Genomic DNA, 26,174 nt, shown 5'->3' with positions numbered 1-26,174 from the left:
TTAACCGTTGCCAGACCCAAAATGCATTTACTATCTTAAATTATAACTCAGATCTCAAACTCATACTTTTTTCAGAATTTAAAAAAAGGAACAATGTTGTGGTAAAAAAGCACAAAAGCCAAAAGACTACACTAGTGCTATCGAGACTCTCTACATTAATGAGCTCTCACTCTCTTCCACTCCTGTAAGAGCTAAGACTCAGATATCAGCCTTTATTCTCCTGGCTGTTCATATACAGTATACGGTACACCAGATTTAGTGTATAATCCATGCAACTGACAAATTAAACACAGAGCCAATCACACATTCTCTTTCCCACCTGCGATTTTCCTTCACAGTGAATACCAATTAATCAGTTAAGACAGGTGTGTCTGAGTTTCACCCCAGTAGGTGGCTTTAAACAAATATATTCACACCATCAGATATGTACAAAGCTGATGTACATATGTACAGTACATTTTCCCGTAAAATACAATTCATGCCTAGAGTATTTTTAAAAGAAACCTTCTCACAACTTTTTAAAACACTTCGCTGCTACTACATGTCTTTTTTTAAGCTTGAGAAAGTGCATACCTTTTTCATTTATATCAAACATTTTGCTTGGCTTTGCTTTTGTACTTCAAATATATTTAATTTTCAGTGAGTTTATGTAGGAAGAGAGTCAAATGCTGCATTAATAGTATAAAATAATACCTAGTAGCATACCTTAATGAAACATTGGCTCTTAAGATAGTTTAACATCCTGAAGTCTCTTTTATTCAGTGGAATAAAACATTTTCTTAAGTAATGGAAATGCAACAGAGTGTTTTTTATGTAGGGTTGCAAAAAGTCAGAATACAGTTCAGCAAAGGTTTGAAATGAGTTATGAAAAGGCCATTTTCTGGAGAGTAGACAAGAATGCATACAGTGCACATCTTCCTGTAATGCTCTGCATTCAATAATTCTCGAAGGGTTTTTAAAATCTGAGTACAACCCGGTCAGTCTCTACTGTTACCATAAATGGGTGTTTAGGAGGGATCATTGCATATGCATTAAACTCATACAAAGATTTCTACACATGGCACAATGGCTGTTTTGGTTACCCCTGCCATTCAGTTATTCCTAAATGTCACATTTGACAGACATCTGTTTCCTTGGAAACAACAAATTTGGAATAACCCTTTCACCCACACAGATCAGATTCTATGTTAAATATCTTAGAAATGTCTCCTGTATTTGTGTATTAATGCTAATCATGTCTGCATTGGCAACAGTCCACTGTCCAGTATTCAGCAGTATTCTCTTCAGATCCATAGAACAATGTGGCATGAATGCAGAGTGGAAAAGTAAGATTGGACTTACTATTCATTTGAAATTGACTTTAGGTTTCCAAAAAGCACTGTTGCCTTGCAATTCTGGGACCCTGGGTTCAATTTGTAGGTGTACGTTCTCCTCGTGTTCACTTGGGTTTTCTCTTGGTGCTTTCCACAGTCCAGAGACATACTGGTAGGTTAATTGGCTTCTGTAAAATTGTCCCTTTTGAGACTGTGTGTGTTTGTGTCTGTCTGCCCAGCGGTGTCTGGTGTCCCATTCAGGGTGTACCCTCCCTTGCCGCTCCAGCCCTGCAAGTTTGTCCCTCACTGCCTGGGCGCAGACCCTGGCCAGGTCTCCGGTGTCACGCAACAGGGGACTTGCCAGCTGAGCTAAAGGAGAACTCCCCCAGCCAGGGCGGCTGAGATCCCTATTATACGCAGGGGCGTATTCATCACACTTGCACCCCTTGCACTTGTTGGAATCGGCTCCCCTGTGGCCCTGTATTGTAATGCGGTTAGAAAATGAATGGATGAATAATAAAGTATACTACACACAAGACTGCTTTCATGTACAAGCAATCGTTCAGCAGAGCCCCTTTGAAGAGTGTGTGGCTGTACTTAAATGAAACAAGTAGAACTCAGAAAGACGGTGTTATTCGTCTCTTGTTGTCCTCACCTTCTTGCAGTACACCATCTGATGGTCAAACAGGAAGAACATGCGCTGCTGGCTCTTGGCCTGTGGCTGGGAAATTTTGGTCATCTCCCCAGAGAAGATGAGCTCTGAGCTCCTGCTGAGAACATCTTCACCCTGGAGAGAAGGAGAACCAGGCATATATAGCGATCTGGTGCAGAGTGAGAAAGGGCGTAGACATTGTAGAGTAGAAGCTGGCTCCTTGGCCCTTCTGCCTCTTAATTCTGGAAACCATCTTCAGCAACAGGATTAATTAAGCAATTAATGGTCAATAAAGCAATCAGTACCAACTGAATCTATACAGGGAAAAGACAAGATCACTTCTTCCTTTTTTTATGGAATGCACTTGGAGCTCACATGACCACACAAGCACATACTGTACATTTCCAGGAAAAACACTTTCATTGTGTATGAGGAAACTATGGAGAAAGATGACTAACATTTTCTTAAGAATCTTCTTACATCTCCAGTATCAGGTCAAGAAGATATTCTATAAAAGGAATTGGCAACTCCAGTCCTTGAGGGACAAACCCCGACAGTTGTACAGATGGTTTTTATACAAGTCTTTAGCTCAATTATGCACTGAAGATCAGAGGTGGGTGTGTACCAGGAGGCCGTGCAGCTTTTGAGGACTGCAGTTGCCAGTCCCTGCTCTGTAAACTGGGGTGTTCCAGAGGGCGTGGTGCCTGTACCTCCCAGTCCTCTATGGAGCTCTGCCACTGTGCGATCTTGTCGATGTTTTCAAGGCGGCGTTTCCTCTCGTTTATCAGCCGGGCAACATTTTTCATGGCGTTTAAGGCAGCTTCCACGTCTTTGTAGTCCCTGCAGCCCAACAGAAAGAAAATCAAGCTGTTTGGTTTCTCTTTCTCTGTCCTGCTCAGTGCCCAAATGTCCAGGTGTGTGCTGTGGGACTGTGCAGTCACTAGCAAGATGTGTGGCATGCTGGTAGCTTGTGCAAACCTAGTTACAGAAACGCAAGAAACAAGATGTGCATTTGCTCCTGCCTGTAGGAAGCTTTCAGCTGATGAAATGATTTTGGGTAAAATAGTTCCGACATGGTGGTGCTCTTCCAAACCAGTGCCCCAGTCTGGGGACCAGGACCACTGTGCTGTCTTTCACACGAGACATTGCAAGTCCTGACTAGTAGGCTATTAAAGATCCTATGGCTCTGTTCATAAGAGCAGGGGTGTTAACTGCAGTGTACTGGTTTATGTTCCCCCATAACTCAGATAGGGAAGCAAATACGCACTTTTCCATCTGATTTGCTCAGTAGTGGAGCTTCAAGTACATGATAGCTGCTGTGCATCACCCACGTGAAGTGTGAAGTGAGAACATGAAGTATGTTCCCTTCTTCATGTAAAAATACTGTCTATATGCTATTCTTCTTCTTCTTCTTCGCATTTTCCCACTTATGTGGGGTCTGCTTGTTTGCACCGATTTTTCCACTTCGTACGGTCTGCGGCATCTCGGCAGGTGACTTTTGCGAGGCGCATGTCGTCTTTCAGCCGATCCAGCCAGCGCTATATGCTATTATTATTACAAAATAGAACATTTTTTGTCAAATGACACTTGCAATATACTTAAAGCTGGTGTGTGGTGAGCATACTGGCGCACTTTGGCTGCCGTCTCATCATCCAGGTGGAGGGTACACACTGGTGGTGGAGGGGAGTCCCCATTGAATGTAAAGCACTTTGAGTGGAGGGTCCAAAGAAGCACTATATAAGTGTAAAGAATTATTATTATTAGATTTTAGTTGAAAAGAAATGTCCTGGTTCGATAATACATTTTTTCACACAGAGCAGGGGCAGTAGTTAATTCTTTTAGTGGCTCATAGAAGTACAGTGAAGATGTGGTTTTCATTCATTGCATATGTGTGCACCACATGTCCAGGAACAGGTTGGTATCAGATCCTTGCCAGGCATGAATGAATATTTCAATGGATGAATAAATGTATGGCTGAGTAGATACATACAGTAGATGGATGGATGAAAAGATGGATAGATAAATGAATGAATTAATGAGGGGAGGGAGGAATGAATTAATGATGGGATGCATGAATGAATGGAGGGATAGATGAATGAATTAATAAATGAAGGGAGAAATGAATGAATGAAGGCATGGATGGATGAATGGATGGACAGACTGCTCACCTGTGCTGGGGGTTGGTGTACTTGAGCAGCTCAGCCAGCTGCAGGGGGTACTTGCAGATCTTCTGGACCGGGGTGAGGAGGAAGCCATCTAGGGAGATGTCAATCATCTTCTGAAGCAGACGACAGGCCTCGAAGAAGAACACGTACTTGTTGACCTTCATGAGCTTGGAGAGCTGCAGGCAGGCGCTGGGGTGGTTGTTGCAGTATTCAGAGTAGATCTGGAAATCTGTTTGCTGGAACACGCAGAGAAAGCAGTTTGAAAAAGCACTGCAGCAGAAGGATTATTACTTTATGTCTTGAAACATCTGGACAAGTTGAAAATTGTGTATTTAATCTTTCTTTTTCAAGCATTTACATCATGTGATATATTTTTAATGGATTGTGTGCTATTGCATCAATTAATGTTGACAGAATACCTAACTGGACAGGGTTTTGGAACATGTTTATATGCGAAAAAGCTATTGTCAGTTTTCTTCTTATTAGGACATGTATCAGTATTTTCAAAGGAATGGAAAACATTTTCCCTGCGCTCACATGCTCTAAGAAGCAGGATCCAATTTCACTCAAGTATGGATGCTCCTTGTTGAACTTCTTCTCCAGGCCTTTGAGGAACCTCTTCTGGAATCTGTAGATCTCTTCGATGTTGCCAAAGATGGTGCGGAGCTGCTCTTCGGTGAACATATCTGTCCTCTTCCGGCATTGCTTGATGTAGCCCTGAGGAACAAACATACAGAATCAGGACCTCAGAGTGGGAGGAACTCGGTTTATAGGGTCGAGACCCTACAAGAGAAGAGAAACTTTTCTCGTGTGCTGTATTCTTCATGTTATCAGAGAGAAAAAAAAGAGTATTTTTTATACCATCTATTATTTTCTAACAGCTTTTTTCCAATTCACGGTTGCAGGGGAGCTGGAGCCTATCTGGCAGTAATGCTGCCTATTTTTATACCAGTTGCATAAATGTTATAGTCTTATTAACATCAGGAAAAGACACATTTATGACTGAGATAAGAACAACTGAGATCTTTGTCTGCATCCACTATCATTCAACGCTCACATGGTGTAACTCTGCTTTTGCGTGAATCTGTACTGCACGAAACACAGGTGTGGTGTGCAGTAAAACCCTCGTATTAGCATTAGTATTTCATTTTGGAAGCTCCTGCGTTCTGACCTCGCAGATGTCCTTGAGGTGCTTGATGTAGTCCCTCTCCGTGCTCATGATCTCGTTGATGACGTTGGATCTCATTTGCTCCTTGCTAGGCAGACCCGGCCCCAGCCTCCTCCCTGCGCCGCCGGTTTCCTCCTCACAGCCGTCCTCCAGCTTGGCTAAGTACTCCTCCATGGGCTCATCCTGGTTCACGCGGAGCTGCAGTACAGCAACCAACGGCCAGCACTGTCACGCTCGTGCTCACCAGCCTACCCCTCACTCCTCAGGGCCTTGCGCCCCCCCTGTTTCTCACTTCAGGGAACTGCCCCCTCCAGATTTACAGAAGTGTAGAAAATAATGAGTTCTTAGGTCTTTTTCCACTGTTACTTTGTCTAATTTTTTTCGTTTCTTTTAACATTATTTCAATCATATGAAATATAACACGCTTTGAAGTTTGATCAAATAATTTTGAATCTGGGAAATTATATCATTTGAATATAAGAATGGTTATAAACGAGATAAGCCCATTTGGTTCAAGTGTTCTGTATTATTTGTTCCTTTAACTTGATTAATTTTACACTACTCTCAGTGCTCACCAGGAAAATATGTAATAAATATTGATTGATGGAAGCCTCAGCACTGTGCAATATTTCATGTTGAAGGCAAACATATAACAAGTGTGCACAACAGAGTATTACATTTTCAAGAGCTGAAGTAATTAAAAATATTCCCATGATTTCATGATGATATTTGTAACAGTACAGGAGGTACTAGGAGAGCAGGTTCTAACCATTAAACCACCAATTTCAAAACCCTTGGAACTGGTACAAATGTATAATTAAAAATTATAAATTAATCATTCAGGGTAAACGCTGATAGCAGTAGTGATAGCCCAGGAGTCAGAGGACAAGAGGAAGTTCCTACCCGTACGAAGCTGGCTGGAAACCAGCCCTCGCTGTCCAGGATCCTGCCCCACCACCACTCCTTGTTTGTGGCATCTACTACTTCGATGACATCACCCGCCTTGAAGCCCAGCTCCTGGTCGTCCATAGTGACGTGGTCCCAGAGTGCCTCTGCATAGACCACGCTGCCATCACTGATCAGCTAGGGCAGACAAAAGAAGAGAGCGAGAGTTACAAACCAGAGAGGCTATTGAGTCCCTTCTTCCTTATTTAAAGGCTGGCCCGTTCATTCTAGCTACTCACAGCCCTCTGTATGAAGATGTTTTTGCTATTTTTAGTCCTTTATGTAACTTCCTGGAAGTCGAACCATGAGAGATGGAGTTGGTTCAGAGAAAACACATGGACCAGCTGAATGCTGGTCATGTAAGACATACTAACATACAGAGATTAGCAAATTACAAAGAGTAGTAAGAGGTGGCAATGTGAGGAAGCCACCATCTTAGCTTGAAACCCTGGCCCTGTGGTGTGGCCTTGATCCAAGATGGCTGCCTCCTCACTACTTCACACATTCTAAAATTAGTTTAATTGTTCACTTTTCCTACGTTACTGCATTCACGCTTTAAATATCAGCCTTCTGTAAGACAGTCTGCACTGCATGTTGCTCAAAACCAAGGTAGCAGAAACAGATATTCTTGTCTCTTTTGTGCTTGGGGTTTGTTTTGCTACAATATTATCCTGTTTTAACACAGCAAGAGTACCTATTGTAATATTTCTTAGGGTTGGTACAACATTCTTCCTTAAGTCACTATGCTATATTCTACAAATTATTAGATCCCCTCATTCTCTCTTTAATTTGACTTGTATCTGTAATAACCAGTGTCACAGCTGTAGAAACTAAGACCTGTTATGTTATGCTAAACCACCCCCTTAGGACCAGAAAAGAAATAAACCTTGTCTCACATCATCAGAGCTACCTGACTCTCCACTCAACGGCCTCCATACTGTAAGTGCGATTGTACCGGACACCACAGTCACCACAGATCTCTTAGAGATGCTGACCCTTTGATTTGGTTTCTCTGATCTCAGAAACACATTACTTGTTGTCTCTGCTGTTCTGATGCCACTAAATCTTTTTTGTAAAAACACATGATTCTCTTGCCAGCCCAACAGTTGTTAACCCTCACATCAACGTGTTTCAGTTAAACAAAAAATACAAATGAACGCAATTTTTTGGCAAGCCAATAATGACCACACTGTACCTACTGTTTCTTTTGTTCTATGCGTAAGGGATGTTCAGCTCAAAATTTTTGTTCTTGTTTTGCCCGAGGCTGTTCTTCAGGAATAAAAAAACATTACGTATGCATTTCAACATGAAAAAGACAGAATCTGTCCCTCATGCCAGTGCAGAAGGCCCCCCCAACCTGCCAGTGTAACAACCTTTCCAGAAACTCAACCAGTCCTCGCACACTGACCACACGACACTGAGGGAGACTCACGGTCCATTAGCGTTCCTGTCTCCGCTGGGGTGCCAAGGCTGGGCTTTTCGGACCTGTTCTGGCATGTGGGCCAGTCAGAAGTCCAAGACCTGCTTTACTTTCTTCACCCAGACCTGAAAACGCAGTCTAGATAGAAACGACCTCCCCTCGGTCCATCATCTGCACCGCAGAGAAGAGGACTAGAGCCTGTTGCTTAGCTACACACCCACAGAACCGACCCTCTCCACCACTACCAAGAGCCCGTGGAGGAGCATTATGTAATAATCGCCCAGCACATGAGCTTCAAGTACACACAGTTTAAAAAAACTAAAGTAAATTAAGTGCAGGTCCTTACACTGCTTTCAAAAGACTACCTATCAGAATGGCACTATTATGTATTTATAAGTCACTTTTAGGTGTTACGTGATTATGAATAATTTTATTAAAACCACATAAAACACTTTCATAAACTTAAATGTAATGGCATGTTTACAAATTACAAATACATTACATTACAAATAGATTTGTTTTCCTATTTAAATAATTGAATCATTTTGTGTTAGGCACTCACTAACGCAAAAAAGAAAGAAAAATCCCTGATCTGATCGAATGTTCTTGAAACAATGCCAAAATCAGAGTCAGTGCCATTATGTCCTGCTGTGCCCTGTGCAGATGCTGATTATTTCATCTCTACTGGGCAGAGTGGGCTTGAGGCAGTCAGATATGGTGCCGCACATGTTCCATCTCTGAGTCACGTGTTTCAGTGAAACGTCCCAGGGGATGGGGGGGGGGGGAGGTGACAGTCTAACTCTCAAATCAGCCAGACACAGCCACACAAGCCCCCCTCATTTCCCCTGCTCTCCTCTCCCCAAACCCCTGTGCCCCCAGCTCTGCAGAACTCCCTTTTCCACTAACTCAGGGGCACAGCCCAGCGGTCAATCAAAGTCCATGGAACCAGAGACACAACTGCTTGACAAAGCAAGAGAAAATAATGCACACATTCGTACAAACACCTTTCCTGTATGAGGACTGCTGATTTAACAAAGCTACATCTGCATCCTGTGCATTCTGATTAGTTAAGCATAGATGCAAGTTACACTGGCTCAGGACCGACCTCCCACTCCCTCCTTGAACTGTCACAGTAACTGCAGTCCAAATAGCTTCTCCACCTACCCCCTTCCCTGCCTCCCACACAAAGGTTACAATGTTCTACAGAGTTCTAGACCCATCCAGGATGCTGCATAAGCCAACAACCTGAAATATTGGTAAGGAGCACAAATCACCAAATTAAAGCTGATGCATGCAACCCACATAATTCTTCCAGAAACAAGATCCAGTGCTCAGCTAATTCCTTTACCTGCTCTTCACTTCCCAGTTCTCGGAAGCCCATCCATGAAAACAAATCTAGACAAAGAGAGGTCTTTCTTTGCAGCCTCTCCGTCTCTCCCTCCGTCTCTGTACTGGGCTCCTACTGGAATGCCAGCAGGAACATCAGGACCACGTTGATGATGACCAGCAGCATCATGATGACAAACACCACCACCTTCTGAGTCTCCGGGCTCAGGTTGCACCTCAGGAAAGTGTTCACTAGGCCCAAGCGTTGCCGGGCCTTGTGGGAGCTGCGAGCCATCCCTTCCGCCTCTGGCCCCTGCGGGCTGGGAAACGCGTGCCCCCGACTGCAGCTCTCGCCTCTGTCCGCCACACGCCGCGCCTCTGGAAGAGTGTGTGTGTGCGAGCCCCTGCTCTCTCTCCTCGTTCTGTCTCTTATTGCCGCTGTCAGGAGACAAGGTCTATCTGCCTCGGCATCTCGCTGAATTAGTGCTCTCTTACTCCTTCTTTGTTTCTGTTTCCCTGTTTCTCCCTTAGCCTCTCTCTCCTCCTGCTGCCTAAGCACCTTACACACAAGATGATGCTAATTCTAGCTGATCCAATTGACATGCATAGCAGCTTTTTTCCCCCTCTTTTCCCTTTAAAGCACTAACTAAAGGAAAAAAAATGGTGGCTGTGGTTGCTTAAGCTGCACTAGCATAACCATCCATCTAACTCCCAGCATTGCTTTCTGTTTTTTTTTTTACTCCTTTTCTCATCAGCAACAACCAATCAGCCAGCACTATTCTTCTCCGTATCCTGGATACCGAGGTCGCCAGGCAGGCCTTAGCAACAAGAGAGGCTGAAGGGGGGGGGAGGGGGGGGCTCAGGAGAGGAGACAGTATATAATAGATCTTAAAAGCCGTCTGTGTGTCAGCAATAGCTATTTATTAGTGATGTCTACTGACTGTTGGCGGCGTTTGTGCGTCTTTGTGTTATTTCTTCCTGACTAGTACATTAAAAAGAAAAACACAGGACAGAATGTCTTCTATTGACTAATATTTCACAGTCAAAGGAATTGTAGAACTGGCACAGAAGTTTCCCACATTCCCTATTCCAACAATAATCTGCATTAAGATGCCATTCTGTTAATAGGATTAATACTGTCACATTAAACCCCAGCAGGTCTTGATGCTTCCCACTTTTCTCCACAGAAACAAAAACAGCTAGAATCACTCACCCAACCAGATAAACCCTGCCAACCCAATTTACAGCACTAGCAGGTAGACAGGATGGATGGTTTGCACTGCATGAACACAGACACCTCTTAAAATTACAAGTGACCATATGCTCAGAAGAATCCAGGCCACTCATGCAAACATAACATCTTTTTCTCACTAACTTAAAAATATTTCACTTGTGGTGAATAACAGTTTCTCTTATACCAGAACCTACACTACGCTTAACAGAAGAGTATTAAAGAACTCACTGCAGCTAATCTCTCTCTCTGTAACAGCTAATTCTCTCTCTTGTAACAAATTGATGTCACTTCACAGTTCCCTTAACAGTCCATGAACAAAGAGAAGCTTCAGTTCACTGCGCTTGCTATAGTGTTGAAAAATCAATCAGGTAGTGAAAGATGAAAAGACATTTCTGGAACACTGTTTGGATGCTGTACAGATCTACTTCCCTTGTTAATGAAAAAGTGTTAATTGCATCCCAAAATGCCATGCTGAGTCCTTCTACTACTAGTGAAAATCCAGAGGACGGAATTCATGTTGATAATAACATTTTTTCATTGTGGGGTCAAAGTTTAGATTTTACTGTTGTCGAATAGCTCATTGTTGAATGGTTTTCCAGCTCAGCCATTTTCTCATTATCACCAGGGGAGCCTTTCGCAGTCTAGGCAAACTAATTCTTTCTGATGTCAGGATGGTGTTCCTGACATCAGAAAGAAGGCTCCTCTTGTTTCAAATTGCAGCTCAGTTGTTTCGCACACACATCAGCACAAGGGAAAGATGATCTAATGAAAAACAAATCCCAGAAACCTGGGGTCTGAAATTCCAGAGATCTGAGTTCTACAGTAGATGCTTAATGGCAGACATCAACTCCTTTCCTCTAATGGAAACTATATTCTATATATGAAATATGCTGCACACCTCTCCTTCCTACATGCAATTATGTGCAAGAAGCATGATCCAATGAAATAGACAATTCAACCATTTCCTTTATTCTAAATAAACGCAATTCTACATAAAACAATTAAGAAAGGTCCCAGATGGTATGGTGGTGCAGTGGTTGATATTGCTAACTCACAGTGCTGGGGCCCTGTGTCTGATTCCTGGGATGCTATCTGAGTGGAGTTTGTATGTTCTCCCTGTGTTTGTAGGGGTTTCCTCCAGGTGCTCTGATTTCCCCCCACAACCCAAAGACATGCTGGTAGGTTAATTGGCTTCTGGGAAAACTGGCCCTGGAGTGAGTGTGTACATGTCTGTGTGTGTCCTGTGATGGACTCGTGTTCCATCCAGGGTGCACCCTGACTTGTGCCCATTGCTAGCAGGGATAGGCACTGGCTCCCCCTCAACGTTGTATCAGAAAAAGCAGTTAGAAAATCCCTATTGTGATAAATTGTCATCCCTAGTGTGAGACTGTATCTGTAATTACTGTTTTCCTTTGGGACCTTTTTTGTGTAAAGGGTTATTGTCTATTTCCTTGTGTAGATACCATGTGAACCACTTCAGTCTGACTTGCCTCGAGACTTGCCACTAATATCCCCCACACATCCCCACAACTTCCCTCCCTCCTCTGCTGTTCGTCCGCTGTCACACACCTGCTCAAATCTGCACCAACAAACATACAGTCAGCCTGCCTGCAACACAGCACGACAAGTGAAGACCTACTGTATCACCCCTGAAGAAAGGCTAATTGAGAGAGTGGGTGCCTGGTGGGACGCAGAAGTGTATCAGCAGCTAATTTTGTATTTGTTTGTGTGTTTTGCTTTTTTTCTGTTCTGGTCTTCCTGCAGCTAACTGTGACCCGGGGCCGTTTCTGACTCTAAAGCCACTGTGGCTGGATCTTCATTTGGAGGACAACAGAACAATGAACAAATTTAAGGTTATTCTGCTATTAATTTGCCTTTTTTTACTCTCATAATTTTGAGCTTCAGAAAGATAAGCATGGGCTATGCAATTCTAAGTCTGCTGTGTTATGTATTGCATGGTCAGTCTTAGAAAAAAAACTACAATACGTTCTTGAGATTACAACAAAGATCATACAGCCATCCATTTTCTAAACGCTTTATTCAATGCAGGGTTGTGGGGGAGCCGGAGGCATTCCTGGCACAAAGCAGGATACACCAAGGAAGGGATACCAGTTTATTGCAGGGCAGACACAGCCACAAACTAACAACAGGGGCAATCTTCCTACCAGTATGTTTTTGGCCTGTGGGAAGAAATCAGATCACCCTGAGGAAACCTGTGTGAATACAGGGAGGCCATGCAATCTCCATGCAGGTAACACCCAAGGAATTGAACCCAGGGCTCCAATGCTGCAAGGCACTAATGCTAACCATTGTGCCAACATGCCCCTAATTTAACATTCTTCTGCAAATGACTGGCATTTTGTACTCACATAATTTTGAGTTTTAGAGAGAACATCGAATTGCAATGTGCAATTCTAAGTCTGTTCTGTTATATACTGCATGCTCTTTCTTAGAAAAACTGTAATATGCTCCTGAGATTAAAATGAACATCAGGCTAAGAAAACTCTGAGGGGGTGCTTGGAGCAGCAAATTGCTTGAAAGACCCAGTTGTGCTCTCCATTTGTTTTGAAACACTGATGTTTTGTCTGCAGCTGGTTTCAGCCAGCTCTCATTTAAATATCTTGAATAACCATTTTTATTTTAAATGATGAGCTACTGTGATTATGCAGCAGGCACAACCCTGAATTTTTCTTAACCCTGGAGAGCTGGAGAGCTGGACAAACCATGCGTTTGTTTCGGATTCTGGGTTGTCCAGCCGGGATTAATGCAAGGGTGAAATGCCTGAAGTCTGGGGCACAGGGTCGACTTTTGCCATACCTCATTTATCGCCAGCTGCTCGCCGCCGCCCCCCCCTGGGTGTCCAAAACGATGATTGGAGCTGCAGAAGTCTTCGTACAGGTCCTCCTCGCTGCCCACATCATCGCCTAGCCCAGTCCTGTCAGAGGCTCCATCCGGGATTACTGCTGGAGAGATACAAAGGGAAAGGGGCTTCAGATCTCAGGACCATTGAGACAGTGTCCTTCTCTGACCGTCCTTGCGAACCCACAAGTGGTCCATCAGCACCTCGTCACTTAGTTCAAAACTTTCATTGCTGGGCGTTTCTTGGGAAACACCACATGTGTCTGTGACCCAAATCAGCTAGGCCGATTGTGTCCCAACAGTACGTAACAGAAAACAACACTTTTTGCTCAAATTATTTTTGAAAACTTGGAAAAGGTCAAAAACCTGAAGATGTTATCCTGAGGACTGGGATTAAGGTAATCTTAGAGAAACTAGGTTGCAGTTCACACTGACTGCTCCAGAGGCACAATCTGCTACATCAAGAAAAGCCCCCTCAGTTTCCACACTGTGGCGTTTTCTGCTGCTCACAGGCAAACAAGAGATGCAGATATCCATCCACTTTCTAATCACTTTATCCAATAAAGGGTCACAGAGGAGCCAGAGCCTAACCTGGAAAGCAACAGGGACAAGGCAGGATACGCCCTGGATGGGATCCCAGTCTATTACAGGACCAACACAGACTGGGGTCAATTTTCCCAGAAGCCTTTAACCTATCAGTATGCCTTTAGACTGTGTGAGGGAACTGGAGTACCTGGAGGAAACTCACATGATCACGAGGAGAACATACAAACAGCACACAGATAGCACCCCAGTAACATAGGGCCCCAGTGACGTTTGGCAGCTTTTTAATCACTGAGCCACCATGCTGCCTCCATAGATGAAAATACACGAACTAAGTGAATTTGTTTTTATTACCATTAATAAGTCTTGCTCAGTCTGTGAAAGCCTGTACAGAATGAAATTAATATGGCTTACGAAACTGAACCCAGTACAGCTGAGAGAATGTGAAGGCGCTTTTGAGATTTTGTCTTGTTCAGGTGCTCTTTTATTAGAGCGAGAGAGTCCACAGGGACAGATTTGCACTAATCCAGAACTGCCTTTCCGTCTCACAGCCCGGCCCCAGGCCCACCACAGCAGTATGTCCATTAAAAGCTTTTTGGTTGGGTTTCCTATTTTTGGCACAGAGCTCTCAGCTATCTCCCACTGTGTCTGAGTCACAGCTATTTCAACAACATGACGTCTCTTCAATAAATGTCAGAGAAAACCTGAAGTTGTCATTCAAAAAAGAGGAGGCAAAGTAAGGAGACAGGTATTGCCAAGGAAAGGAATGTCTGCAGAACAATATTTATCAACAGTATTTGCTTCTTGTATGGCGTTTATTAAACAATTTAACCAGCAGAATGTCCATTAGGTGAATACTTTTGATTGGTAAAGACCACAGAATGTAATAAAGCTGCTGTATTCCTTGTAGTCCATGTTACAGTGCTCGGAAATAAAACTTTAAACTGCTTTCAATATGAAATGTGAGCATCTGACATCAACAAATCAACAAGTCTTTTTGTTTAAGTTAACTGATTTCACAAAATAGTGTCTGACATTAATAATTAGGTCGAGGTTAATATTTAGGTCACGCAGGACAGCTCTACAGAGATGTCAGGACAAGAGATTAAAGTGCAGTCAGTAAAAAACACTGCTGTTTCTTTCTGCTTGCAGGCAATAGGCTCATTTGTCTATAGACAGAATAGAGCTCAGTCCTCATTCTGCACAGATACACAAACACATGCACCAGCATGCGAATTTACGCCCATGCAGAGAGGCACACAAACACACACACAACAAACAACAATTGGCAAGAAGCGTCTGCCCTGCTTGACAAACCATGCTAAACTATCTACAGTACACCATGCAAACTGCTGTGGCAACATCTGGGTAAGTAGAATGACAAATGACTGCAGAGACAGAAAATGCAGCACACAAAGGGAGAAGATAGCATGACAGCACCAGATATCGGAGGGAGATTTATTAAATAAATAATTTGACTAGAAAATTCATGCAACGTGCCTCCAGCAATGAAATGCAGACACTGGGAGCAGATACAAATCTGATATCCAAACATTGACAAAAAATATAGTTTAGGATGAAAAATACAGTAGTAATCAATCCTGTTGATTACAAGCTCCGCTTAACATCATACAATTCAACTGACCCAGCCAGAATCGGAAGCCTCATAATATCACCGTGGTTACAGTCACAGCCCTGTTAATATCAACCACAGATACAGTCACTTTTGAACAAAGTAGCAAACATGATACCGAATTCCACCATTGTTGTTAGCTGTTAATATTATTTGGTCATCATAAAAAGAAAGTTTTAAAATGATTTTGTTTTTATTGAGTTACAAGGCTGATGTTTTTAGTTGGAGTAAAGTTTAAACTTGTGTTTAAAATCCTCTGACTCAGCCACCACTGCCACTGTCCTTAAAGAGACCTTTCCTAATAATCTAAGGCCTTGGGAGATATTGTGTTAAATTAGATTATTTGGTTTCATTTTAACAACTATAAATTCATCTGTTTTCTGACTAAATGTCACAACATACCAGTTGAATATGTGATAAAGAGTGAAGTATATTCAAGTTCCTATAAATACAAATGAAAGCACAGGTTAATATGTATATTATGAATGAATATGTATAATATGTCTATTATCCTAATCAGGTAACTGTGGAGCACACACATACACATGCTGATTATGAAAGCTTGCATGGACGCCATCAGTTTCAACATAATAGGTTATTTTGACACAGATTTCCAGTGGTGTTTGCCTAGTAACAACAGGTTTATTCCTGAAAAAAAAAACACACTGCACACAGCAAGAAACACATCATTTTAGAAATTCTGCCTGCCCTTAGTTTACTTTATTAAAGCCCCAGTATCAGTATTTCTTGAGTAATTAGCATTTTCCTGAAGCCCTGAATACCAGTGACACAGTGTGTGGTAACAGCTGGCTCCTGCCCAGATATCGACTGATCTTTATTTATTAGTGAGCAGGGAAAAACGGTCTAGCTTCCAGAGCGGTTGCTCAGCCTGCCTCATTTATAATTCATGCATAGGGATGGCAGTTATTAATGGCTCTCGTAAGCTATTGTTTAGCTTTAGTTTTGGGATTCATTAAACAAATAAAGATGACAGTAACAAAAGTGCTACTGTAACCAAAAGCCAACAATGTACACTCTGTATACAGTTCCATTCTGCTGCCTCCCACCTCACCAACTGATAGCCTTACATTACAGCCGCTACAGTGTGTCAAATACTGCTGGATTGTCCTGAACTGTAATCAAGGATAAGTGAGTTTATCTGGAAAGTCAGGGTGAAGTAGGCTTTCATCTCATAAGTCCGCAATGCAACTCTTCACACTGCGGGACTATCACCTGATCCCTTCATAGTACTTAATTAACAAGATTTGATGTAAAAACAGATGCATGGAGAAAGCATGAGACACAGCAATACAGCATCAAATTCACAATTACATTTCTGGATATTCCTGATCATGGTTCCTGGCTTTCAGCAATTCATGTCTGCCTGATCGATCTCATTGCGACGGGTGAATTTCCTGACTAAATTGGCACAGACTGAGCTTGTTGCTTGCTGGAACACTAAGCAAGTTTCTAGGAGATTACTGTAAATATCCATCATGCAGGAATACAATCCTTTTAGAAGCCAGTGATTGTGTTTCTCCTAGTGCTTAATGCATCATACAGTACAAGCCCTGCATTATTCTCATGTGACACAAAAAAGAGATGGCACTCTAGCAGAGAAGACAGTTCTATCCAGCTGAATCTTGCTCGCCCCTCTGTCCACTTTTCCCTTTCTTTCCGAAATTTTCAGGAATTGAGCCACGCAGGGAAAAGATGAATCATGGAAAAAAATTAAACTTTATTAATTTCCAGAAAAAGCAGGTCTTTAATCTGAAAAGGAATCTTGCCCTGGGTGCTTTCAAAAGGTCATCCCCTACAATTGAATCATTCAGCAAGAGCAGGTAATAGCACAGTGCCGTGGACAGTGTATCTTTTGTTTTTGTATGCTTCAACATGGATCAGATGTCTTGCAGTGCTCTTAGTAAAGATGTTTTCAGAAAAATATAAAGCATACGTTAACCTGGAACATTTTTAATTGGAAGCCGTTTCTTTCACAGCTATCCATGTGTTAAATCAACAGCTTTCAAATTACGAAGCGAGGATCAGTGGGTGGATCTTGGGTTGTGGAAAGAATCTTAAAAGCTGTGTTGCCAAAGAGCAAAGCATTCCAAATGTTTTCTTCAGTCTGCGTCATTGTTGAATGCATGATGGTTGTTTCTAGTTTTATTACAGACTACTGTCTGACACCGCTCAGGAAGTGCTGTGCCAGGTGGCATCCCTAGCAGGAAATGGAATGAATCAGAACTTCTCACGCTTATGAAGTCTGCTTTGGTTTCTCTATCTGTCCTTTAATCTCACTATAGATTACATGACAGCGTTTTTTTTTATCCTTATAAAGACTAAATCCCCATCCACTGCAGTGCTGGGTGAGAAGGGTCAGTGCTTGACTTGTACTCTCTGACATGTTAGGAGAGTCTGGAGAAGAACAAGCATTTACTTAGAATTGACCTGAGTCAGCCCCAGCTACATTGCTAATGCAAAGATTCATATGCCAGAGACTTTAGTTTCAGTCACTGAAGCATTTTGAAATAAAAAGGCTTTCTTCCAACAGGACCATCTGAAATAATGTAATGCTCTTTAACTTGCTCTTACAACTAAACACTTGTAAAGTTTTCATGCTGGCTCCGCACACCGGTGAATTTGGTTAAAATATGCAAGGCCAAAACACTTCTGGGCTGCAGATTAAATGATGTGATGAAAGGTTCATACCTGCAAGAAAATGATGTGGTGACAGAAGACAAAACGTGCCTCAGTCCTGGCTGGGAATATAGCCACTTCTTGAAAGAAGCCAAGGAATCTATTTCAAGATCATGGCTGGGTGTCTTGTTTTATATTCCCACAAGCCTCATGTAATGAAGTACCCTCTGTCCTCAGTTTTAAATGTACTTCTAGACAGTCTCCTATTGTATCGTCAGGTTCGTGATTCAGTTATACCTCCCTGAAGCCAGATCAAATCAGACCTTGCAATTGAAGGAATGTTAGACCTACTGTAGTTAGCACTGGGAGTGCAAACTGGAACCAGAAAGAGCCGCTCTTCCGTTTGGAGCAGAACAGCCAGAACAATACCTCAGCGTGGTGACAGGGGGCACTGTGTTGCAGAGAAAGCTGCCTTCGAAATGGAATGCTAGGCTGAAGCCTTGGGGAGAGTTAAGGTTTTCAATGCACTTTTTTCAAGAGCAGAGCTCTCACAGCCGCTCTGAAAAACAACTAATTAACCCTGACCTGTCTATTTAGGGTTAAGGAGGCTCCTGGTCAGTTTTGGGAAACAGATCTTAATCTTTATGGCAAAAGGTTAATTAGTAGAAGGTAAAGCTAAAACAGAATGCAGGACTCCGATTCACAGCTGGTGAAAGGTTTATAGCAGTCTTATACCGGCTTCTTTGGCCGCCTTGCAGTTTACTCAGCATTACAGTATTCAGCAGCAGACACAGCCTGGATAAAGTAAATAACTCACTATTTTATATTAGGAAAACAAAATCCTAGCTGCATAAAATGATCCTTGTAACAATAAACACAAAACCATCCCACAGGCTCTGCATGATCTGTCTGTAATCCTATGGAGCTTCTAGACAGGTTGGCCGCTGTTAGAGATTACAGATTGATTGTTCAAGCTCTCAGTACCCGCTCTCATTTCAGAGAATTCAAGCGCTCCGATTATCCTTTCATTACCCAGCAGTGGATCAGGACAGCGCTGCACGTGTCATCTGGGCCTGAGCGGGTCTCTGCACAGGTCTGCTTGGCTCAGACACTGTTCTGATTACCAAATGAAAATGTGTGATGGCCTGGGCTGTTTGGCAGTGCAATTAAACGCAACTCCACACCCTCGGGCATGTGTGAATGCACATGTCTGACCTCATTGAGGTATTGGGAACAGGGCAGGGTACACAGTAACTCCTAATTTTTACCTAATTTTAATTTTTACTGATTTACAAAGGATTTACAAAGGATAAAAACAGATAAAGATATGTATGAGGGACAGGAATGTTTTTTTGAGAACTAGTCTTTAATGCATCTAAACATTTATGAAACATATCACAATAACAAAAATGTTGGAGAAAGAGAAACACTTGTTCAGAAATGAAATACTAGGAATCCCTGTTCTATAACAAGAAAGGTTATTAAGCACAGCCTTAGAAAAGAACTCCAAAGGCAGACTAATACACAGCCTGGGACAGATTTCTCTTACAACACAGATTTTCAAGTGGCTCTGACAGGGAAAAGAACCGTACTGGCTGATTGCACTTGGAACATTTCAGAGGGAAATAAAAACCCTATATCATGCTCTCCCCTGCAGAGCAGCAGCCTCTCTAACATCCACTTGAGGTCAGTCTCTTGAAATCTTCACAGATTCTACACGCACACACGTAATGACACAACCCCTGTTTAGCTCTTAGACACACTGCAAAAACGTTTTCTTCTTTTTGCCGATTTAAAACTAACAGTTAACGCTGTGAGATGGCATGGTGGCACAGTGGTTAGCATTGCAGTGCTGGGGGGGCCCTGAGTTCAATTCCAGATGTGTTGTGCTATCTGTGTGGAGTGGCCAAAATCTGAGTTAGATAATAATGAATAGGTCCCTATGAATGTCTGTGCAGATAGATCATATTCTATCTATTCTATACACAAAGACACACATACTGTATGTATTTAAGTAATGTGCTAAAAAGCCAGTTATGCTCATGTTTGCGTGTGCTCTGGATCCCTTCAAAAGTCCAAAGACATACTAGTAAGTTAAATGTCTTCTGGGAAAATTGGTACTGGTTTGAGTATAAGTGTGTTCACTGGGATAAAGCAGTAACAAAATGGATGGATGGAATTACTACAGGAAGTAACAGAGCAGAACAGTCAAAACCAAATGATGGTCGAGGATTTTCTCTTCACTCTTCATCTCTCCTGGAGAAGCTCTCAGCCCCCAACACAGGCTTTGTTCCTCTTTCCCTCCAAATCCAACAGAAACTCTCCACTGCTGCTTGACCTCACTCTTACACTGCGTGATCTTACACACCCTGAGTGATCTGACCAGCATTGCAATCTGGCCTAGAGTACCCAGAGCAGAGGCTTTGGAAAGCGATTAGGTGACATGCGTGCACTACATTTGGGATTAACAGCTCTATTTATAAATTCACGTCTAACACACAAATGTAAAAAAATATATATTTCTGACCCAGTCTTCCTTAGCTCCATGCAATGAAGTGTGAAATTGAACTTTTTTATCTTTACAAAATTAATTGATGTTTTAGGAAATGAGATGGTGGGGATTTCAGGCTCCTGAAATTAAGAGTTGGTCTTGGTATTAGAAGTTTGGGACAGCAGGTCTCCTGTACTGCCATTGGTACAGGGGTTTCACAGCTCATGGTACTCATGGTTTCACAGCTGGTTCTCCTGGCACATTGGCACTGTAGTCTTCCTTTTTGTAAACTTACAGCAGTACTTATTCCCACTTGTGGCATCCTTTGCAAACCATCCAAGAAAATGGGCCATGCTGACCATAAAGGTGCTTGCCTGAGCTTGGATTGAGATATACAGTGGTGTGAAAAAGTGTTTGCCCCCTTCCTGATTTCTTATTTTTTTGCATGTTTGTCACACTGAAATGTTTCAGATCATCAAACAAATTGAAATATTAGACAAAGATAACACAAGTAAACACAAAATGCAGTTTTTAAATGAAGGTTTTTATTATTAAGGGAAAAGAAAATCCAAACCTACACGGCCCTGTGTGAAAAAGTGATTGCCCCCCCTGTTAAAACATAAATCAACTGTGGTTTATCACATCTTTGGAAAGCTGAGTTCAATTTCTCTAGCCACACCCAGGCCTGATTACTGCCACACCTGTTCTCAATCAAGAAATCACTTAAATAGGACCTGTCTGACAAAGTGAAGTAGACCAAAAGATCCTCAAAAGCTAAACATCATGCTGCGATCCAAAGAAATTCAGGAACAAATGAGAAACAGAGTAATTGAGATTTATCAGTCTGGAAAAGGTTATAAAGCCATTTCTAAAGCTTTGGGACTCCAGCGAACCACAATGAGAGCCATTATCCACAAATGGCGAAAACATGGAACAGTGGTGAACCTTCCCAGGAGTGGCCGGCCGACCAAAATTACCCCAAGAGCGCAGCGACGACTCATCCAAGAGGTCAGAAAAAAACCCACAACAACATCCAAAGAACTGCAGGCTTCACTTGCCTCAGTTAAGGTCAGTGTTCATGACTCCACCATAAGAAAGAGACTGGGCAAAAATGGCCTGCAAGGCAGAGTTCCAAGACGAAAACCACTGCTGAGCAAAAAGAACATAAAGGCTCGTCTCAGTTTTGCCAGAAAACATCTTGATGATCCCCAAGACTTTTGGGAAAATACTCTGTGGACTGACGAGACAAAAGTTGAACTTTTTGGAAGGTGTGTGTCCCATTACATCTGGTGTAAAAGTAACGCAGCATTTCAGAAAAGGAACATCATACCAACAGTAAAATATGGTGGTGGTAGTGTGATGGTCTGGGGCTGTTTTGCTGCTTCAGGACCTGGAAGACTTGCTGTGGTAAATGGAACCATGAATTCTGCTGTCTACCAAAAACTCCTGAAGGAGAATGTCCGGCCATCTGTTCATGACCTCAAGCTGAAGCACACTTGGGTTCTGCAGCAGGACAATGATCCAAAACACACCAGCAAGTCCACCTCTGAATGGCTTAAGAAAAACAAAATGAAGACTTTGGAGTGGCCTAGTCAAAGTCCTGACCTGAATCTGATTGAGATGTTGTGGCATGACCTTAAAAAAGCGGTTAAGGCTCGAAAACCCTCCAATGTGGCTGAATTAAAACAATTCTGCAAAGATGAGTAGGCCAAAATTCCTCCACAGCACTGTAAAAGACTCATTGCCAGTTATCGCAAACGCTTCATTGCAGTTGTTGCTGCTAAGGGTGGCCCAACCAGTTATTAGGTTTAGGGGGCAATCACTTTTTCACACAGGGCCATGTAGGTTTGGATTTTTTTTCCCCTTAATAATAAAAACCTTCATTTAAAAACTGCATTTTGTGTTTACTTGTGTTATCTTTGTCTAATATTTCAATTTGTTTGATGATCTGAAACATTTCAGTGTGACAAACATGCAAAAAAATAAGAAATCAGGAAGGGGGCAAACACTTTTTCACACCACTGTATGTCCATGGGTTTGAGCCTGGGCCATGACACTAGTTGACTGAGAGCGGTATTCACCAAGAGGAGGCACACAATTGGCTGAGCTCCACTGAGGAAAGTTGACACACCTGAGGCTTCTGGGTCACACCTGCTAGCCTGCTGGCTGTCAGTGATGGACATCCCTCTCCTCCAATCAGGTCTAAACATGGGGCTGTACATCCTGGGATATGGTATAAGCACAAGTGGCTTGAAGAGGAGCAGGACAGAAGAAATTGTCCACACTTCTTTATTCTCTCCCGTGTGCGGTCACGTGGTTCACAGCCGTGAGCCGAGATGTGAAAAACACACGATAGGTCTTTCCAAATCAGGTGAGAATAACACAAAATAATTGCTCATTTTAAATGAAATTACACACAAAAACAATTACTGTGGCACTAAACTCTGTCCTCGTCCTAGTTACAGTAAAGAGTTCTTTATGCATGAAGGTTTTGCACATTGTGAAGGGCTTGTGCCCTTGGTCACGTGTGCTGTACTGCTCCATTCAATGTTATTGAATGTGATGGAATGAAGTCACGCTCTTCACCCAAAAGCAAAAGAGCTGCTCTGAAAAGACGACAGTCTGAATCACTGTCTGAAAGCTTCACCTGTCACCTGTTGCTGTCATCAGGCTGTCTCACCCAGTTTTCCATTAGTAGCCATTGCTAGCACACATTACAATTGTTTTATTTAGCTTGTTTTTTCTTGTGGTTATCTTAAAAGAGATGGATATGGAGATTTTTTCTCAAAAGCTGAAGCATACTCTCCTCTAGTTTTCACAAATAACAGTATATTTAGCACAACATTTTTCTACAATTACATCTCATTTAAGTACCTATTAATCCTAGCCTACACATATAACTATCACCCTCTCACCCTCTGCAGGGCTGTGAGATAAAGAACGGTTTTGAGAACTCGAAATGGCACACAACAGCTCAACTGAAATGCCTGTTTTACTAATGTTATTGACAAAGTAAAAATAAGAAGGAAAAACTAAATACAACTTTTTGTATACAGAATCATCGATTATTTTTATTATTAACATGTGATTTGGAATTGCCAAATTCTCAGCTCATTGCAACCACTCCTCTGTCCCCACAAGGATGGTCAGACAGGCTCATCAGACCCTGTTTGACACACCAACAGCTCCACAGTGACTTCCAGGTTAGTTAGTTCCATTTGAAGTAGATTTGTGTCTCTCACTGAAGTCACCTCAAGTCCCAGATGCCTGGGAAGTTGCAGGGTGTGCTGTTGGACCACAAGCCAAGACAGGCCTGGTTGAGAATTCCTCACCCTTCCCCTGTTAGTGCTGAGCTCAGTGTGGCCTCTTGCACTAATGATGTGACCCAGACTTGAAAGCATCACAGCCTAATCACAGAGAGCATCCTGTGGTCAGAGTGAGCATCTTTTACAGGAAGCACAGCTTTCTATGCAACCAAAAAGAGAACGCTGACATATAATATTGACAGGCTACCTTAGTCTAAAATCCACACCTCCTACGTATCCAGTAGTCTCTCCACCACTCTGTGCTGAAGTCTAGCAGTGTTAACAGTTTCCATTTTCTTGTTACGCAGGTGAGCACTGACAGAAAGTGGGAGTCAGCGAACCTATCAGTACTGGGCTTGCACAATGAGACATCATCTGGTGTGACACGTACAGATAAAAAAAAAGGTTGCCAGGCCTTGTGGTTGTGCCCAGGGGCTAGGTGTTGGCAGCAGGCAAGAGTTGAATTTAACATCCTGACTCTGACAAAACCCTTCCCAGTAATGAGTGGAGTGATAAACGGCTGGCTCGGAAGGTATCCTCTGCATGAACTTTTACAGTCCTCCTCTGAGTGAGTCAATTGACCTAACTGAGGTTTAGTTGGCATCTGAGTTGTAAAATAAGAGAGGGGAAAAAAAGAGACACATTATGCCAATTGGAAAACCACCAATATATTTTGTCTCATTTAACCTAGAAAATCAGATAATTTCTCGGATGAATTCAGTTTCACTTTCTTTAATCTCCTCCTGTTCTCATTTGTGTATAGGAGGCTTAGCCCTGTCTGGACAGTAATCCAGGGCAGTTCATCTGGAAGAGCGGGTGAACAGAGTGTGGTTGTTATTGAAGCAACTGAGCTGATTTGCAACTGATCACGTTCTGCGGTCGGCAGGACTCCAAGGTTCTGGGTGTACTCAACCTTTCCGCCTTTTGGGGGGCAGGTGGGGGAGAACCCCTGTGCTTTTTTTTTTGCTGCTTTTCTTGAGGAGAGAAAGGCAATGCATCAGAAAAAAAAAACACTTCAGTGACTTTTTCTTTCCACAGGCAGCAACTGAACACAAATTGATCCTGTTTGGATAATTTGCCAGTCCCCGATCTTGTCTCCTGTCATCTCTTTTAACTGGCAGAAGAGATAATGTGCTGAAAGAGGAGCGCAGTCTTGAGATTTCAGGCAACAAGTGGCTCAGCAAGAGCACAACAATGCCTGCTAACATTTGTGGCAACCCAAGCCTGCAGACACTGCTGTATCCTGCATCTATTGTTGCATCACTTTGATAAATTCCATGGTTTACACTACATTCCAAATTAGTATGAACTGCTGATATCACGCCTGAGGAGGTTTTGTTTGTACTGTGCCAGAAAGTAACACTTAAAGAGTGTTAAACTTAGCAGCCTGCTGTTTCTCATTCACTTTGCCAAAATGTGTACTAAAGCTTACATTTTGCTCATGGTTTTGTTCAGAATAATCAGAAAGGCTACAGATGAAAGCAGGTGATTTGGCCCAGCTTATTTAATTCTCTTTTATGTGGTCCCACAGTCAATACTGGTTTTGCTGGAAGAATCCTTTCCGCATATAAAACCCCCTGGATAACAAATCCATAAATGGCGTCTGAATGCGAACTTGGAGAGCTGTATATAGAAGCATGAAGGAGTGGCTGAATTACATTCACTCATTTGGTGCTATGCAGAGGTGGGCACAAGAGCTGAATGCTGTGAAGGAGCCAGCCGACTCCACAGCAGAACTGCAGAGCAAGAGGCCAGAAAGACAAAGCTTGCTCCAGAGGCGCAGTGTGTGCCTGCAGCTGAGGGACAGTTCCAAAGGCTGCCCTGTAGCTGTGCTGCTTGTCCTCCGATGAAAAAACAGACTTATTGCCGGCGACAGCTCCCGACATTTCTGCCTCTGCTGTGGGAGGTACACAAACAGAACTTCAAATTCTCCAGTTAATTAAGAAAACGAATCACTGGGGGGATGAGCAATGACCCGATTCCCAAAATCTCTCATCCTTCACTAAAGCGGCGAGGCTCCATAAATCTGCACGGAGCCATGTAGGGTCTCTCCTCCTCCTCCCTCAACTCAATTCTAAAGTTAAATCGAAGGAAAAAATACTCTTCCGACTTGTGTGTCACTCCACAGTGGTAATATGGCTGATCACCCTACCTGGCTGACACTGATTAATGGCACATTGACTCATAAAGAGTTTTTTGGGTCATTTTTGTCGTTTCAAGGACACAATCGTTGTAATCAGAACGGGACACTATTGGCAGCCTAGGAGTGAAGACGGGCTGTTGCCATTCATGCTGCCTAGGGCGAAAAGAGATCATTAGTGACAAAGAGAAGTCCAGGTCCACGAGGCTTGCACCATTCCGAGCTGCAAAATCTGAGTTAGATAATAATAATTAATAGGTCCCTGTGAATGTCTGTGCAAATAGACCGTATTTACAGGCTATTCTATATACAAAGACACACATATGTATTTAAGTCATGTGCT

The 26,174-nt window shown here is 42.7% G+C and overlaps 1 protein-coding gene across 1 annotated transcript in view; it reads right to left on the bottom strand.

The window, feature by feature from the left end:
* The window catches only part of LOC148836544 (uncharacterized), a 142,085-nt gene that overhangs the window by 9,081 nt on the left and 106,830 nt on the right, over positions 1-26,174 (bottom strand). The window contains exons 6-12 of the mRNA XM_088914477.1: positions 13,041-13,186; positions 6,202-6,381; positions 5,302-5,496; positions 4,668-4,847; positions 4,134-4,366; positions 2,676-2,805; positions 1,969-2,100 (exon numbers count right to left, since the gene is read on the bottom strand). Coding sequence (XP_088770603.1) covers positions 1,969-2,100; positions 2,676-2,805; positions 4,134-4,366; positions 4,668-4,847; positions 5,302-5,496; positions 6,202-6,381; positions 13,041-13,186 — 1,196 coding nt within the window. The remainder of the gene's footprint in view (positions 1-1,968; positions 2,101-2,675; positions 2,806-4,133; positions 4,367-4,667; positions 4,848-5,301; positions 5,497-6,201; positions 6,382-13,040; positions 13,187-26,174) is intronic.

The sequence above is a fragment of the Atractosteus spatula genome, chromosome 4 (assembly GCF_055471065.1).
Source record: "Atractosteus spatula isolate fAtrSpa1 chromosome 4, fAtrSpa1.hap1, whole genome shotgun sequence".
NCBI classification, from domain to species: domain Eukaryota; kingdom Metazoa; phylum Chordata; class Actinopteri; order Semionotiformes; family Lepisosteidae; genus Atractosteus; species Atractosteus spatula.
Note: the sequence above shows the minus strand (reverse complement) of the source record. Positions and strands in the feature narration are given on the sequence as shown.